The sequence below is a fragment of the Hippocampus guttulatus genome, chromosome 12 (assembly GCF_054856545.1).
Source record: "Hippocampus guttulatus isolate MCC_2025c chromosome 12, RoL_Hgut_1.0, whole genome shotgun sequence".
NCBI classification, from domain to species: Eukaryota; Metazoa; Chordata; class Actinopteri; order Syngnathiformes; family Syngnathidae; genus Hippocampus; species Hippocampus guttulatus.
In genome coordinates, this window is record NC_141272.1 from 8,347,779 (window position 1) to 8,364,384 (window position 16,606).

The 16,606-nt window shown below is 42.5% G+C and overlaps 2 protein-coding genes across 3 annotated transcripts; one reads left to right on the forward strand and one right to left on the reverse strand.

The window, feature by feature from the left end:
- The first annotated feature begins 3 nt into the window (after positions 1–3).
- On the forward strand, positions 4–12,074 carry pcsk7 (proprotein convertase subtilisin/kexin type 7). The gene is made up of 17 exons (XM_086125067.1): positions 4–102; positions 998–1,275; positions 2,384–2,614; positions 2,863–2,997; positions 3,436–3,601; positions 3,693–3,783; positions 3,911–3,965; positions 4,630–4,768; positions 4,846–4,946; positions 6,625–6,792; positions 6,912–7,016; positions 7,144–7,246; positions 9,576–9,732; positions 9,848–9,942; positions 10,053–10,158; positions 10,552–10,669; positions 11,067–12,074. Exons 2-17 carry the CDS (start codon positions 1,054–1,056, stop codon positions 11,331–11,333), a joined length of 2,259 nt encoding a protein of 752 aa, XP_085981193.1. The 5' UTR covers positions 4–102; positions 998–1,053; the 3' UTR covers positions 11,334–12,074.
- Positions 12,075–12,210: 136 nt separating this feature from the next.
- Positions 12,211–16,528, reverse strand: tagln (transgelin). Of its 2 annotated transcripts, none has more exons than XM_086125068.1 (6): positions 16,411–16,528; positions 14,947–14,989; positions 14,149–14,340; positions 13,843–14,014; positions 12,918–13,020; positions 12,211–12,832 (listed from the first exon to the last, which is right to left on the reverse strand). In XM_086125068.1, the coding sequence occupies exons 2-6, from the start codon at positions 14,956–14,958 to the stop codon at positions 12,694–12,696; spliced, it is 618 nt and encodes a 205-aa protein (XP_085981194.1). In that variant the 5' UTR covers positions 14,959–14,989; positions 16,411–16,528; the 3' UTR covers positions 12,211–12,693. The 2 variants fall into 2 exon arrangements, with proteins under 2 accessions (XP_085981194.1, XP_085981196.1); XM_086125070.1 differs by having other exon boundaries at positions 14,149–14,337; positions 16,411–16,527.
- Between the last annotated feature and the right edge of the window lie 78 nt (positions 16,529–16,606).

Here is a 16,606-nt window from a genome sequence, read left to right on the forward strand (position 1 = left end):
GGAAGTGACCGGCGCAACCGTACAATTGAGTCCATCATAGGACTTCATTACTGTTCATACACATTTCACCAGAGACACGAGAGGAACGATTTGCATTTGGAGGTAATTAACGATTCAGCTTTTAATTTGTAAATTGTCATGACTGCTTCTTTATCTATTAAAAGACAAGGAAATGGACGTCGCTTGTACAGTCGACTGATAAAATACTGTCCACTACTTAACTGTTTTTCTGATAAACTTCCGCAATTGGAACATTGTAAGACACTTATTGAAAAAAAAACACCATCTTCCTTACCGCAGTTAGCTGTCTAACCCACTCGTGGCTTCTTGTCTGACGAGAAATGCCAAAAATGTTAGATGGCTTTTCAGTGAGCTAGACATACAGTAATCGTTTAACATACGCAGCTTCAAAGCTACTGAAAACTTCACAACATCAGCGTGTCGCAGCAGTTTTTATAGCATTGCCCGGGTCTCTAATTGACTATAAGACAGGATATATTCAACTGCCAGTTGTTATGGAGCCTTTGCTTTTCAGAAGTACCCTGTACAATACATTATGTCCTACGCTCTGGAACGACTCGCGTCTCTGTAACTATAAGAGTGAATTACTTTTGATTTATTTATCAGTGCAGACACTGCTTGGAATACAAAACACTAAACAGAGATTGAAAAATATCATTAACTTGTTTTTATGTCTTCATTCGTCTTAGTAAATCCCCTCTTACGTCGAGACCAATTTGTCACTTTTTATGAGTTTTAAAAAAAACTGCTTTACAGCATAGTGTGAATTTCACTCCACCTCATGATTGTGTCCCACATGCCGTTGATTCTTCACACACACACACACACAAAAATTCTATTTTATATCTTTGTTTGAAACCTGAAATGTGGTAAAAGGTCAAACTGTCACAAGACACTGTTGATCCAGCCCTTCTTTTCAAATTGCCACTGACCAGGACTTATGTCCTCTCTCTCTCTCTCTTTTTCTCACATACAGCTTAATGTTCAGATGAGGTCTCGCCCAGTTGACCCTTCTTGTCATCCTTTTTTGTGATGGCAACTCTCCATTTTACCGCCTTCATTCTCCTCCTGTTTCTCTCCACTTTTGCTCTTTTACTTCTGACCCATCTGCAGTCCGGCATCCAGTCATTTCCTTTTCAGTCACCTTCAGCGCCATCCTGTGATTCAGGTCAGTCATGGGCTGTCAGACTTCATGCTGACCCACATCATGAGGATGAACTGGAATGTGAGGAGCTTGATGTCATTGCCAATCAGGTGCTGTGCTTTATTCACACAATGTAATGACAGTGCAATGTCAACAAACTGTTGTCTCTGTTACTTTACTATTACAGTACATGCGCAACTAACTAAGGAATACTCATTCATAGTGTTATAAAAGAGAGTTATGTGTGGCACAGAGAACACATTTGCTAAGAATAAAGAGACATCCTTTATGTTAGTTACATACACATTAGCTCCCAGTCATGTAGAGCAGTACACATTTTTGTCATATCATGAGTACCCCCTCTGTCATACGTGTTGGTGATTCTCCAAAAGTAGAACGTTAATTCTTAGGCATTGCCTTTATTAAAAACTCAAATGAAACATAAGATGAAGTATTTTGCTCATTGAAAATTAATAATATAAATAAACCAAATGAGGAATCAAATTAAAGAAAAACAAATCTGCCTTTTTTATATGGAGCATTTACCACAATAGAGTGGAGCTCCTTTGACAGGCCTTTAAGCTTTTATACAGAACAAAATATTGAACAAAAATAATAATTAGACTCACTGAAGCAGTTTTACTTTATTTTCATCAGTCGTCTGAGCTTTAATGAGACATGAGCTGCCGCACAGCTTTTGTGATTCTGGTGCAGCTGTGCCGCAGGTTATTGAATGTGGAAATACACTGTTATATGTTTCCACGTACCACTTGCAATGTGCTCACGCACCCCCAGAGGTACCTGTACCAACCCCTGGTTGGGAAACAGTGATGCAGAGAATTGGAAGCATTTTAGCGAATCATGCAGCAGCTACCTCTTTTAGACTTTCTTTTTGCCAGCACAATGCCACTATTTTCCTACAGCATGTTTCAGGCCTAAACCAAAACAGATATGCAGGACAGTCATATCCACTCCCACAGCAAGAAAAGATCTCGACATTGCCTGCCCAACCGTTTGTATATACTGGAATAGTCAACAGTCGCTTCAACAAACGTGGCTTGTTCTATGAGTTTCACTTCCTGTATTTTCTTATTTGATGTATGATCTTGTCACACATCACAATTCGCAGCGGATGTGGTTTGAAATTGTCTATCTGGGAGGAGCTCAATATTGATCTACATTTGTACTTCATCTTCCTCTGTACTTTCACCATTCCAGGTGGCAGAACAGGCTGGGCTGCACAACCAGGGCCAAATTGGACACTTAGAAGGCCACTACTTGCTGTGTTCTTCTCATCCTGGTGCTAATGTTTGGAGGAATAATCTCCATCCTGTGAAAGTGCTGGCAAACCACCCAAATGTCCTTTGGTACTCCCAGGAGAGGGTGCTCAGCCGCTCGAAACGATCTATGGCTTTTAATGACCCCCATTACCCTAAACAGTGGCACTTGGTGAGGCAACGTAATTATCGTACTGTGTATACATGTTACTGTTTCATTCTGTGTAAATGATGTCACAATGTGTATGTACATTGCAAGGTGAAATTTGAAATGCTTACAAGCACTAAGCGAAACGTGTTCGACCCAAATAAACCCCCCTAATTTATGTACATCATTAGCTGCAATTGTCTTCAGACAACGCATTCTTCTTGTTTACTTTAGTCTATGTCCTCCCTTTGCATTACATGCTTGCATTGAAGCACAATGGTGTTAATAAGGACATGGACATCAATGTGACCGGCATATGGGAGCACAACATCACTGGCCAAGGAGTCACTGTGGTGGTGGTCGACGACGGGGTACAACACAACCATAAAGACCTCGAACCCAATTATGTAAGTCACTGTAATTCATTCTATTCACCGCAGTAATTTCTTAACCCAATTACGCTGGGGAACACAATTTTTTTTTGTTAAGTTAGGTCAGACAGCTTCTTCAAACCAATTTTTGCATGCGAATCCAAAACTGATCTTGGTTTTTGAGCTATAGGATCCCCATTTTCTTAAAAAATATGAAATACTGGAATATGGAATAATTACCAGCTTTTGAGGCAAAAAAAATGCTATTGTGACTGCAGAAACAAGTTGCCACATAGCTGTAGATGAGGCCAATCGTAATCAGCTCTTCTTACCACACCTAATCTGTGGAATTTTTCTAATCTAAATGGATGGGTCCAGTAGTTGTGTAAATGAATTTTCAAATGAATATGTATCAACTGAATCATTCCTATTTCATGATTTTTCCGCACACATTTATTTACCCAAATGTAATAGAGTCCAGAGGGCAGCTATGATCTGAACTCCAATGACCCAGACCCTATGCCTCACCCGGATGTGCACAGTGACAACCACCACGGTACTCGATGTGCTGGTGAAATCGCTGCAGTTCCCAACAACAGCTTTTGTGCTGTGGGCGTGGCGTATGGCAGTAAGGTGGCAGGTACACAATAGGAATGTAGTTTGTTTTTAATGCCTCATTCCAATGTGTTGAGTGAGGTATAGGCTGAAACATCAATCACTTGCATCTGCAGGCATAAGGGTCCTGGACGGCCCCTTGACGGATAGCCTGGAGGCCATAGCCTTCAACAAACACTACCAAGTCAACGACATCTACAGCTGCAGGTAACAACACGTGTGTCACTTTGATCCTTTTGTCTAGTTTGTCTGCCTGGTCTTAATTATAATTTAAAATCTGTATTTAATCAATCCGTCGCACATTGTGAAAGGGATGTAAATTGTGTTTTGCTAGTTGGGGTCCTGATGATGATGGACACACTGTGGACGGACCCCATCCTTTGGGCAAGGTCAGAATGTTCACTTGTTGAGATTATTGGTTTTTCTTTTCTTGCTACATTTGCTGTTGTATCCTACGGGATGTAACCCAAGCTTTTACTTTGATTTTTGCAATGAACTGCTAGTGATGTTCTTCTATTTGAGGTGGCTTTTTCATTGATGTACAGTAGTTCCCCTTGCACCACACATTACACCTGTGGCATTCATCATTTTAGACTACTGTTTTATTCTTTCTGTTCATTTGACTTACTTTTGTAATTAACCAACAGTATTTTTTATATACTGGAACGAAAAATGTAGAGTTCATTTGCCTTAACATTTAATAAAGGTTTTACAGTGGTTAATTTTTTGGACCTACAAACTAATTATTTTGTAGGAGAAGAATTACTTCCAGAGCAGGAGCTGGACCAGTGTCCAAAAACCGATTATGATCAGCATTTTGAGGTTCCACTGTGGAGAACATTTATTAGGTAAATGAGAAGGGTGGCTCGGCAGTTTGACCTAGTGCAGTGTAATTTTTCTCCTGTAGAGGGCAATACATCTCAACATTTACTTGGCCAGTATTCGCGTCTGTGAATAGATGTGATATTTGTTGTATAAAAGAATATTCCGTTTTTTCAAAGTACTCCGTATACAGTAGTTGGTGAGTTACGGTATATTAAATTTTCTTCACAGGCTGCACTTCAGCACGGAGTCATTGCAGGAAGACGTGGTTTTGGAAGCATCTTTGTGGTTGCCAGTGGCAATGGAGGTCAATACAATGACAATTGCAACTATGATGGTTATGCCAACTCCATCTACACCGTCACCATTGGTAAAATTGAGTTTTCAGTGTACATCGTTGCAGAATGTCCCAAAGGGAATTTTTATATTGTACTGTTTTGGACATAGGAGCTGTTGACGAGAATGGCAGGATGCCCTTTTATGCTGAAGAGTGTGCATCCATGTTGGCTGTCACATTCAGCAGCGGAGGGAATAAGCTCAGGAGCATTGTAAGTTTTACTTGTGAACACAACTTACAAATTGTAGCTCAATTGGTCTGATCGTTTGAATTTGTTCCCTATGTTTTTAGCAGTTAGCACATCATCAATTTTAGTGTTTTTGTTTTTGTTCCTTTTATGCTGCCGGGACTTATAGAAGCCAGCCATTTATTTGTTGGTGTTTGTTCCTTGTCACTATAGAAACAGGAATGCCATTTCCTGGGGGGGAAGCGATTTGACAAAATGACCTCTCTCGAGAGGAGAGTGAGCCACAAGCTGACCACAGTGCACTTATTGGCCGAGTCTTTACCCTGCACTGGCATTTATAAATTTAACTGTGTGGCCCATTCGGGATTGACACAGGAAACAACATCTTTGCAAATGTATCGCTGTAATTGAATTTAAAAAATGCTTTATTCAAAAATTGAAATAATTATGTGTAAAGATATTATAATAACAGGCTACAGTACAACTAAAGAAGAGTCTGGGAAATGTGATTATGTCTGTGCAGTGCACCTTGTTGTCCGTTTTAGATTTGGTCTTTTTTTTTTTTAAATCTGAGTTGATGATTGACAGGTTCCATCACAATTAGTGAAATAAACTAACATCTTTGTTCGCATAGAATGCAATTATAACGTGAGACATTGTGCCACTTCATACAAGGTTGGTCAACAAGAATCGTGTACTCAGGCACACACAGAGCAGCGATTAGGAGCCTGAAATCTTCAACAGCTTGCACAGCTGTTCGGAAGAGTGTTTACTCTACACGTAAACACTGAGAGTGCTGCGAATTCCCCCCTCTATCATGTTGCCTGTTGTTAACTGCACATCACCGAGATGAAAATGTTTTTACTTATACGCAATGAGCGTGAGTGGACTCTCCTGTCAGCATCATATATGAGCCACTTGTTTAGCGCTCATGCTGTACACTACAGAGATAAAAGCGTCGCAACTGGGAACGGACAGTGCTATAAAAGTGGGAGTAGTTTCCTCCTGTTTCCTGCGAGTGGAATTTACATTTTTTTCAATTTTGAAGCGTCTGATGTTCAGTGACAGGACCTAGTAGTTCACCAAAGTGAAAGTTTGCCAGCGTTGCAGTCTAATCCCTAATCCATTAGGAGTCGAGTCCTATTACTTTACTGTTTATATTTTATGGTTAGATTCCTCCCGAGTTTTGGTTTCTCTTTGTTATCCTCTCTTAAAGTAATTGTACTTCCTGGCTCTTGAGTTTTATTTGGACAAATTCCTTTTCCTGGCTTCCTTGGTTTCAAAACTAATCCTCAATGAATGTTCTTAAATCCACTGTCTGCACAAAATAAATAAATAAAACTGGACCCGGAATTTGAAATATTTTATTGTCGTCCCCTTCGAAGTGATCAGACAGCATCGATTTTTGCCTTGGTCATGTCATATCGTCAGAGTTCTATACACAGATCTCAATCGCTCTTCAACAGACGTTTAGGGATAGTTGCTTATCCAAGACAGACACCAATGACTGAGTCTGACTTAGTCTTAACACTGTCACGCAGTCCTGTTTGAGATCCACAAATCTGTGACAAAGGCAATTGATGGAAACATTCTTAGCTGTGTGTTTGTTTGGCTGGGACAGGCGCTATTCCCACCGCTTGGCTGTTTACGCCATACCAGGTTGCCCGTGGTTTGTATAGCTTCAGCCCGTCTGTCTGTGTAGGTAACGTCGGACTGGTTCATGCAGCAGGGGACAGGCTGTACAGAGAGCCACACTGGCACGTCCGCCGCCGCCCCCTTGGCAGCCGGCATGGTGGCTCTCATGCTCCAGGTCCGACCTTGCCTCGGTTGGAGGGACGTCCAGCACATCATCGCCTTCACTGCCACCAAGGTAAAACAACTGATGTCTTGTGCCACTCTTAGCAGTATGCCTGCTCTCATTGGGAGAGTCTTTCTCCTTGTAGATTGAACAAAACGGTATCCTTGTTTGTTCTAACGTTCACCCATTAGTGTGACAACAGTTCAGACTGGAGGGAGAACGGAGCCGGTTTCCACCACAGTCATCAGCATGGTTTCGGTCTCCTCAACGCATGGAAACTTGTTAACGCAGCCAAGGTACATAAATACACATGTCGAGCTCCAACCACCAAGCATTTAAAATCAATGAAAAAAAACACATGTTAACCTCATTGCTGAATCAAGGAAATGAACTGTATATTTCTTGTCCTGTTGTGGTTTGCAGGTATGGGAGCCAGTGCCATTTCTTGTATCCTATCAGAGCTCAGTACTCGACGAGAAAGTGTCCATTCCATCGTATCCTAAGGAGCTGGTTCGCACCTGGACAGGTACCTGAATGTGCGGCTGCTCTCTTCTCTCTCTCTCTCTCTCTCTCTCAGCTCGGCATTCAATGGTTAACTTCTACACGACACCGTGGAGCCACCTCCCCCCCTTTCCCTCCTTTCATTTCCTCAAGTCTGACTTAAGCGTCCATATTAGGTAATGTTCTGCTGCTTCTATACTGAGGCGTCCACATTTACTCACTGAACCACGTGGCTCCAAATGGCCCGTGTTTCTTTGTTCTCTCATTTCTTACGTTTGGGCACTTGTTGGTCAGCAACTCTGCTCAATGTTCAGATTCCCTCATTATTATTGTCTTCTTTTTCCACATCTTGAATTTGTGGTGATCAAACTGTAGCAGAAACATTTCCTGCCCCTCATCTCTTTTCCTTACTCCTTCTCCGTCTGTCGTCTCGCACTTTTCTGGGCCCTTTAGAGGTCAGGCTCGCTGCCAGAGGGGCCTGCTTGTTCAGTCAACATTACCTCTACCCTTGAACTATAAACCCAATTCCAATGAAGTTGCGAGGCTGTGTTAAACATAAATCAATACAGAATGCAATGATGTGCAAATCATGTTCAACCTGGATTGAATTGAATACACGACAAAGACAAGATATTTAATTTTCAAGCTGATAAACTTTGTTTTGTTTAAGATAAGAAAACCTTTATTAGTCTCGCAATGGAGAAATTCCCAATTAGGGTTATTTTTTATTTTTTGCAAATAATGATTAACCTAGAATTTTATGGCTAGAACACGTTCCAAAAAAGCTGGGATAGGAGCCCAAAAAGACTGGCCAAGTTGAGGAATGCTCATCAAACACCTGTTTGGAACAGGCGGGTGCCATCATTGGATATAAAACGAGCTACATGGAATTGCTCAGTCATCCATCCACAGAAAATTGATATTTTCAGCACCGATTATCCTGAACAGGGTCACAGGGGGATGCTGGAGTCTCTCCCAGCTGACTTCGGGCGGAAGGCCGACTACACACTGAACCGGTCGCCAGTCCGTCGGGGCACATGTCGAGACATACAATCATTCACACCCACATCCACACGGTCACTGATCCCAAGCTGCCCGAACACAATTCAGACGAGTGCACCACTACATCATCAGCGGCATTCACAAGGTGGGGCGAGGTTCACCTCATTGTGAACAACGACATGAGAAAACAGTTTGAGGACAAATCTTTCTCAATGTACAGTTGCAAGGAATTTACGCATTTCATCATTTATGGTCCATCATCTCACCAAAAGGTTCCGAGAATCTGGAGAAATCACTGCATGTGAGCGGCAAGGCCAAACAACCGAAAACATTGAATGGCCGTGACCTTTGATCCATCAGGTGGCACTGCTTCAAAAACCGACATCAGTGTGTCTGTAAATCATATCTCCACATGGGCTCAGGTACTTTAGAAAGCCAATGTCAGAAAACCCAGTTCGACACTACATCCGTGAGTGCCAGTTAAAACTCCACTATGCAAAGCAAAAGCCATTTATCAATAACACCCAGAAACGCCGCCGACTTCTCTGGGCCCGAGCCGATCTAAGATGGACTGATGCAAAGTGGAAAAGTGTTCTGTAGTTTCATGAGCCCACATTTCAAATGGTTTTGTTTACATCTCCCGAGCCTCTTACCCTTCTGAAAATTACTACCCATTGACTATAAGTCTATACCTTTGTTTATACTTTCCATCAACTCATGTCCCTCCTCAGCCTCAGGGTGTTTTGCAACCTTACATGGTCAAAGAGCAGATGAACTCATTAGTTGTCATCGTCCAGGAAGTATGAAAAGAACACCTTGCTGTCATTCTTGGGTGAGCACTGAGTCGTCGGTGAGGTTCGGTCCTGATTGTCCCAAATATTTAATCCACTTAAAAGTCAATCCAAATCAAGACTGTGTAAAACGATAATGAAAACGCTTACATTGTTTGCACAATTTTTTAATGATAATGCATCAACTGATTGTGGCCTAAAAAGTAAAGGCAGACCTGTGGAATTCTGGCACCATCAGTTCGGTTGCCTGTGCAGTTTCTGCGACTTGTAAATGTTTTAGGGCTGATGAATATAAAAGGTACAGCAGATACAAAACTTTTTTTTTTATTCTTTCTATAATAAATGTATTATAATACATGTGCTCCAGTGTTTGGATATTATTGGGTGCAAATCACAAACTTGAAATGCACTGTGGTACCCCTTGCAAATGGGCACCGTCATCATTTTGACCAGTTGAATTTTTTTGTGTAGGCTTTGATTCCAGCACATGAGCGATTGGATCCTCCATATGTTTGAAAAGGAAAGACAAGACACACTTTCTCTGTCTGTTTCTCCTCTCAGTCACTGCTGCTGACTTGGCACTGTCCGGAATGCGGACACTGGAACATGTGGCTGTTACGGTGACAATAACCCACCCTTGTCGTGGCAACCTGGAGATTGTGTTGTTCTGTCCCAGCGGTATTCCATCGGTCATTGGGGCTCGACGGGCTATTGACAGGTGGCCCCACCGTCGCAACAGCTCACATATTCTGATTGGAGCATCCAAGCCATATCTGTGCTCAAAAATGAATATTCTTCTCTGCCTTTGCCGTTTCCCCTCCACCCCCACCCAGAGACTCTGCAGGCTACCAGGACTGGACCTTCTCCACTGTGCGTTGCTGGGGGGAGAGAGCTGACGGTCAATACTACCTCAAGCTATCTGACCATAGTAAGCTGTGGCTGCTCAGTTCACGCACGTTTTGAATTGCACACATTTTTGTTGCTCCATGCAATGCGCTCCACTTGCTCCCACAATGACCCATCTCTGTGCTGATGTAGAGGAACCATCATCTCAACAATGTGCCAGTGTGGGGGAATTAAAGCAGTGGAAGTTGACTCTGTATGGATCTTCTCTGACCTTCAAGGATGTCAAGGACAGACAAATGTAAGCCGTTATCGGCATTCTTTATCAGCTAAAATAATTGCCATTTTAATTTTGTCTAAACTGAGCCCACATTTTAGAGTGTGTTTTGCAAAATGTGCAAACCTTGGGCCGAATTCACTAAAGGATTGTGTGGCTTTTGCGTTAACCGGTAAAAATGGAGCGAACAGATTGCGTCGAATCCACGAAGCACCTTTTGATTCAGTGTCAATTCAAAAGACAAATAACCGTTTCATTTGAGCTGAGTGGATTATTGTGTTGAATCATTCTAGAAAGTTTTAAAGGATCATAAACAATTTGAGCTGTTGTTCATACATTATCGATTTATTATTACTTGTTCTCTTCCATGACTTGCTTGTATCATGTTTTATTCACCACTTTTCCAATAAACGGCAGGCTGGTGAGGGATGCCATGAGTGGCAAATATCTGCACAGCAACTTCTCCTTGCCTTGCTCCCCAGGCCTTGATATTCCATCAGAGATTATCAGTCCCTTCACCTCAAGCAGTCTCAGGGTAAGTTGCCTCAAAACAAAGCTCACCCTTTTTTTTATGCTGTCCATTCTCCATGACCTACCTACTCAAACTGCATCAAAAAGGAGCAGGTCTGTATTACCTAAATTTCTTGTGGTACTTGGCAGCCTCTTTCCGGAAGTCGCTCAGGAACAAGGTGGCTAGCCAGCCAGCTAGCTAGCTGGCGAGCTAGCTAACTAGCTGTCGGGCTAGCTAACTAGCTGGTGGGATAGCTAGCTAGCTGGCTAACTAGCTAGCTAGCTCTCTCTCTCTGTTTATCTACACACAATAGCAAGGGACTTTATGAAGCGGCTATCATGTGCAATTACAGTTCTCCCTGCTGGTTATGGTCTTAATATTTTTGTGTCTCTTGACTTCTATCTTTTCATATCTTGTCCAGTTTCTGCTCCTGCTTGGCTGCTTTGCATTGTTTTGGTCTCTCTACTACATATTGGAGGCCGCCATGGCCCACCTGGACCTCAGAGGCCTCCAATGCCTGTCCTGGAGGAAAACAGGTCACAGAGTCAGGAATGGGCGTCGAGTGGAGGAGGCATTAGATGAGGAGGACGAAGGCAGTCAGGAGCGGGAATCTGGGGTCGAGCTGCATGCAGTGCATGACTCGGAGGCCAAAATGCCACTTATCGATCGAGACATAATGACGACATGACAGAGCCCGAAGTTGGGACAAAGGTTCTCTTTGGCTGTCTCAGGTTTCCACCTTGACCTTCTCCACCCAGTTCACTGTGGTTTGTCTTACTGTGCAATGTAGACTGTTGATTGAACTGTGGATGGAGTTCACTGTGGAGCGGAGCGTTTTAAATGCGATTGACACGCGAGGGCTTCTGTGAACATCTTTTTGGAATGTGACTGTGCAGCCATCGCTCACAAAACACTTGAGAGAAAACCAAAAGGAATTCGAGTCTCAGTACAACCATTTGTTACAGAAGAATTTGCTATTCCTTGTGGGGAATGTAATGTATGCACTTTATAAAAAGGTATCAATATGCTGTGAGCGAGCAGTTGTTTGAGTCTGGTTGGTGTGAGAAGTGGCCTCATTTAAAAAATCTGATATGAAAATAAAAATGTATTTTTGATGGAGGATAAATTGCATTAGACGTTAAAGCCCAGGAGACCTACTTGTGGCTGATGATCAACCAACTACTGAAAAAAACTTGACGTGGGTTTTTCAATTGTGGATTGTGCACACCTATATTTTTTACTGAAGTGTTGCTTATATATGCCTTATATAACGTACATAATTTGTGCTGCCTATGAAACAATGTTTTTATACAGTTTTTTTTTAAAAAAGATGTACGAGTTCTCTTTACTGTTGTACAGTTAAAGACGAGTTGCAATTTGTGCTTTGCTGTGCAAGTCACATGAATGAGAATAAAGGACTTGAAATATCGTCTTGGGGTTTGATGCAAAACCAGCTGTGATTGTTTTTTTTAATGCTGAATTTTGCAGTGAACTGAAAAGAACCTCGATTTTATATTACCCATCAACTCTGACAAATACAAACCACACATTTATTTTTCCACACATATACTTCCAAGTCATTATTTAATATGAAAATGTACAAAATGTCAGTGCTGATACAGCAGGCATACATAGATAGCAGGAGATATGGATCGTTTTTTTTTTAAGTAATGAAAGTTTCCCATGGTGGTAGTCTTGTCATACAAAGATGGGTGATAAAAGGTGTTACTTTTTGTGATCAAATCCAGGATCATAAGATGTATGTAGTGCTTTCGCCAATGGCACCTAACAGCTCTTAATAAACTGGGACTGACAAAATAGCGCAAGGTGAGGCTCTGCAAAAGTGAACAGTGTGGGTTGCGTCAAGGGTTGAGACTTGGGTTATTCATTTGAAAGTAAACGCCCTATGAAGCGGCAGGGGGTTGCTGAATTGGGAAAGGAAAAAAAAGAAATTGGGAGGACCTTTTTGAATGGCCACTGTACTGTTTACAGGCTCTCAAATGGTGTAACGGGCATCGGGGTTGTATCATTCCTGTGGCTCAGGGATTTTACAGGATTTGCCTCGGCCTTCCGTAGCTCATGCCTTCCTGACTGGCTCCCTTGTTTGACCCCATCTGGAGACCAATCACATTTTTGCCCGCCTTCATCTGATCATCTGAGAATTCTCGCTTGTTCTCCTGCGCTTTCCTACAAGAGCACATAGGAAAAAAAAAATAACTTGAGTGCTTCTTGATGGTGAACAATGTATACATTATTTTAAGACAGGACTCACTTAAAGAACCAGTTTGGGTCGCCCTGGTACGTGCCCTCATCCTTGGTGACAGCCAAGCTGCCGAGAGCTGAAAGGGTCCTTTGCACTGCTGCCAGGTCCTTACCTGCCGACAAACAGAGACACCGCCCTTGGATCTATTACAGTGTACAATCGAGTTACACAAGGAAACCCCCCCCCCCCCAAAAAAAACAGTTACTTTTTCAAGGTAACTGTGGCAATCCTGCAGGTTATTACTGTTGAGCTATATAGAAGAATGAAGGTGACTTTATTGCACAGTATGTATTGTGACTTTTTTTTTTTTAATCTTGCAAATTTTCCATAACTTCACCTCCTGAAAACAATGGCTCAAGTAATTTTTTTTCTCCAGAAAACAAAAACACCGATCACATTTATTAATAATTTTATTGCAGGGGTGGAATTGAATTACTACGGTAACCTGTTTAACCACATTCGATTTTAGCAGAGGTGGCCAATATCAGGAAAAGGTGTAAAAAGCAAATGTATACATTTGCCAAAACATGACTTGGGCCATTATTTTAGGAAGATGATTAAAAAAAAAAATTCTATAAATAGTAATAAACTACAATGAAGTACTTTGGCGGGAGGTGGAATACAAATTAATAAAAACAAACGCTCCCGAAAGAGTAATTAAAACGAAATTTACAAAACTAAAGTCAAAACGGAATTAGAAGCCAACTACAACGAAAAACCCGACTACAGTATATCCCTGCTGCATACACGACCGCCACGTATCGAGTGAGACATCAGAAAATCTTTTGAGATTTCATATTGATGATTCATCCTTCATCAACTTCAAGCGTGAGGGTATATTTTACTATTCACAGACATTCGACCACTTCCGTTCCATCATGACAGTAGCAGTGCGGCGTTTCCGGTAACAGAAGTGAAGAGCCAGCCATCTAACCTTCCCACAGGTCGACAGTCTGAAACATGTCAGTCTTCGTGACGCCATACTTCTCAGCAGCATTGAGGAACTGAGAGATCTGCTCCATCTGTTTGAAAGCCATGGTTGAGCTCTGAATCTTCTTCACAGGTTTGTCTCCAGGAAAAAGACTATTGATCAATTCACTCAGGACCTGAACCGAAGGGAAGGATGACAAGGAAAAGATACAGAAAGATCATGATGGTCAAGATTCGCCACAAGTGGGTGACTTACGGAAGATGTGGGTCAGTCGAAAAAGCCAACAGTATGATTGTGTCGTGCACTCACACATCCGTCTTTCAGCCAGGCCTGGAATCCCGTTTTTCCTGACTCTGGCTTTTTGGCGTCAGAGCCACACTGGCGAACGATCCACTCCACCAGAATCTGCTCCAGTTCCTGGTCATACTTGCTCTCGATCTTGTCCTGAACCTGCCGGCTCATGCCATAGGATGGACCTTTGTTTGCCATGCCAGCTCCCTGCTGATGTGGAAAACGCATCATTTATTCACTGCAATGTTTTTCAAAAGTAACCTTGCCATGAGCGGTTTGCCTAACTTTCAAAGCTAACAGAATTCACTTTTATCACGTCATTGCCCAGTCTGCAAATTTGGTGAAATTCTGAATCAGTGTGCCGTTTAATTTTGGTATTCAGGCATTACAATAACAACATGAGCAACAACATCAAAGCTCCAACATGCATGTGGCCAAACTAATAAATGTTTACAAACAATATACATCTGAAAATACAAAACATCTTAGACATGCGTGTCCCAAGCGTGGAATGAAGCAAAAATGCTCAGCTGCTCAAGTGGATCTCCCGTTTTGCCATTAGGGTGACTTTATCAGCAGAGTGAGTCCCTCCTGCACATCATTGTCTTATTAGGCGTCCAATGGCAATGTGGTGCACAGAGGGAGCTCAAAATCAGCCATCTTTGCATGGATCTTCTTTGTCATACACACCACATGACTTGTTGCTCTCTGCCAACATACATACAAATGCTTGCCAGTGTTTTTCATGTACTCGATTGTTTTTTTGTTTTTTTTTGTGCACAACTCGAATCAAGGTGCTGTCTGAACCAATCCAACCTTTGCTGCCATCTTGACGTCAGGTCACTTCACTTTCCTGTTCCTGGGTAGGTTCAAAATAGTCAGGGTTAACACACCAAATGTTAGACCGGCAACACCGCCTTCAACTGCTTTGTGTCACTGGCGGAGATAAATGGCGGCCAGGGGTGGAGAAGGGCAGCCATGGTTACTTTCTGGCCAACCCCACACCACTTTTTTTTTTTTTTTTTTACAGTCGGTGTCAAAAAATAATTTTAAAAAATGACTAAGTCAAATACTGTAGTGTCTCTCTTGGTGGTTTTGGGAGGATGTTGTTATTCTTGTGATTGAGCCCATAACTCAAGACAGCCCGAGCCCAACAAACTTTGGTGTGGTCTGGCCGCATCCTCAAACACCACAAGCCATCTCCTAGAAAGCACATCAGTTGCACCGTGGCAACGCATAAGCAAGTATGGTAAAGGGCCTGCTTATAATTTTCTGCTATTTTTTATTCCCCGTTTCTGTGCAGCTGTGTTTTCCTGCTGCGGTCAGCCGTTTCCATGGCCGAGTCGGCCAACAGCTAGGACAGGAAACCGGTGTTTCCAGCTGTGGTAAATGAGGCATTCGCTGCATTGCGTCATGCAGTCGAGCCACCACAGTCATATCAGCTCCTGATGATCCTATATGGACACAGTGTGCTTAACAGGAGGTAATAATGTACAAAAATGTGGACAGCTGAGCTCGTGGGCCTTGGTTTTCTTTTTCTTCATCACTTTGTTCCAATGGTGGACAAAACTGTTGGAGGCCATTTTCTTGATTGTCTGCTTAGATTAGATCAGGGGTCGGCAACCCAAAATGTTGAATGAGCCATATTGGAACAAAAAACAAAAAACAAATATGTCTGTGGCCGCAAAAAATTAAAAGCCTTATAATGAAGGCAACACATTTCTACACATTTTTAAAGCATTGGAAAACGTTAAGAATGTTTGTGTCCTGTTTGTCCTCTTACAGAAACCATATTAAAACAAAAAATGTTTCCCGCCCCCTTCTTTTTCAATTTTCAAACATTTTTGGGAATGTTCCATGGAGCCACTAGGTTAAAGAGCCACAGGCGGCTCTTGAGCCGCAGGTTGCCAACCCCCTGATTAGATGAAGACATCTCTCACAAGTCATCTCCTTGCCCCTCCTGGAAACCCTGTGAGCCTGCATGTCCGGGTCGGGTCATTGCGGTCACACTAAAAACACCTAAAAGACCCGGCTTGCTAAAGCAGACAACGCACGTGTCGGACTTTAAGAGGCCCTGGTTAATTAGCAGCAAAACACACTCTGCCTAATACAGCACTCCGCTCAATATAAAGGTAAAAAAATGGTCGCGTCGTACAGCTGCATCCCGTGACCATTTGACACAGACCTGTTGCCTCCTTTGTCGGTCAATAGGCCATCAATTACTTAAATCAGTGTGCTCAGAAATTTGTTAAGATGTGAATGAAGATAATTACTACTCACGGTGAGGGAATGGATCTGCTCTCTGCTGGCCGACTGTGCAGCGGGTAGTGGAGTGTGGCTCTTTTCTTTACGGAGATCTCCCTCCTTAAAAATGCTGGCTTAAAAGGGGCAGACGATTTAATGACAGAAACATTTGAGCGGGTGGGTGCGGTGGATGGAGGGCGTGTCAAGTGGAAATAGGAGGGCTTGGATGGGG